Source organism: Penaeus monodon, chromosome 24, assembly GCF_015228065.2.
Source record: "Penaeus monodon isolate SGIC_2016 chromosome 24, NSTDA_Pmon_1, whole genome shotgun sequence".
In the NCBI taxonomy this organism is placed as follows: domain Eukaryota; kingdom Metazoa; phylum Arthropoda; class Malacostraca; order Decapoda; family Penaeidae; genus Penaeus; species Penaeus monodon.
The window spans coordinates 27,279,444-27,280,011 of NC_051409.1; the positions used below are offsets into that span (position 1 = coordinate 27,279,444).

General features: G+C 46.1%; 1 protein-coding gene across 1 annotated transcript in view; it reads left to right on the forward strand.

The window, feature by feature from the left end:
* The window catches only part of LOC119588702, a 103,718-nt gene that overhangs the window by 48,845 nt on the left and 54,305 nt on the right, over positions 1–568 (forward strand). The window contains 1 exon segment of the mRNA XM_037937340.1: positions 173–348. Within this exon segment, the coding sequence (XP_037793268.1) occupies positions 173–348 (176 nt within the window).

Consider the following 568-nt stretch of genomic DNA (forward strand, 5'->3'; position numbering starts at 1 on the left):
CTGTGATGTCCTCCTCTCTCAGCAGAATGTCTCCTTCACTCATCTTAACTTTCTCTCTTATCCATCAATATCCTCTCTTAGCCCTCAGCGTCACTCAGTTCCCACGCAAGTCTTTAAAAGTCTCTCCAGAGCGAATTTTTTTTTACCACTCGTCGAAACCTTTCTTCTCTAGAACATCACGCAGTACGAGGCGGCCTACAACAGGCTGCGTCGGAACGAGTACTCACGCTTCCATGGCTACACTTACGACGGCGTGTGGGCCATGGCGCTGGCCATCCAGGCGGTGGGCCATAAACTGCATAAGGAAAACCGCTACAGAAATACGAGTATCACAGTGAAAGACTTCAGGTTAGTTCGCTGTGTTTTGGAGTATGTGCAAGTCTGCTTTTATGCCCCTGGATTTATGGATTAATACTTTCACAGGAACGTGTTTACAGCTGTGTGCATATTCATGTTTATCGTCTTACATTTGCGAGTTTGCGCTTGCGCTCTTGCATGACAATAAACCTTATTGATTTGAATAAACATTGCTGCACACGCTCGCTCCTTTACACATGCATTTAACGCG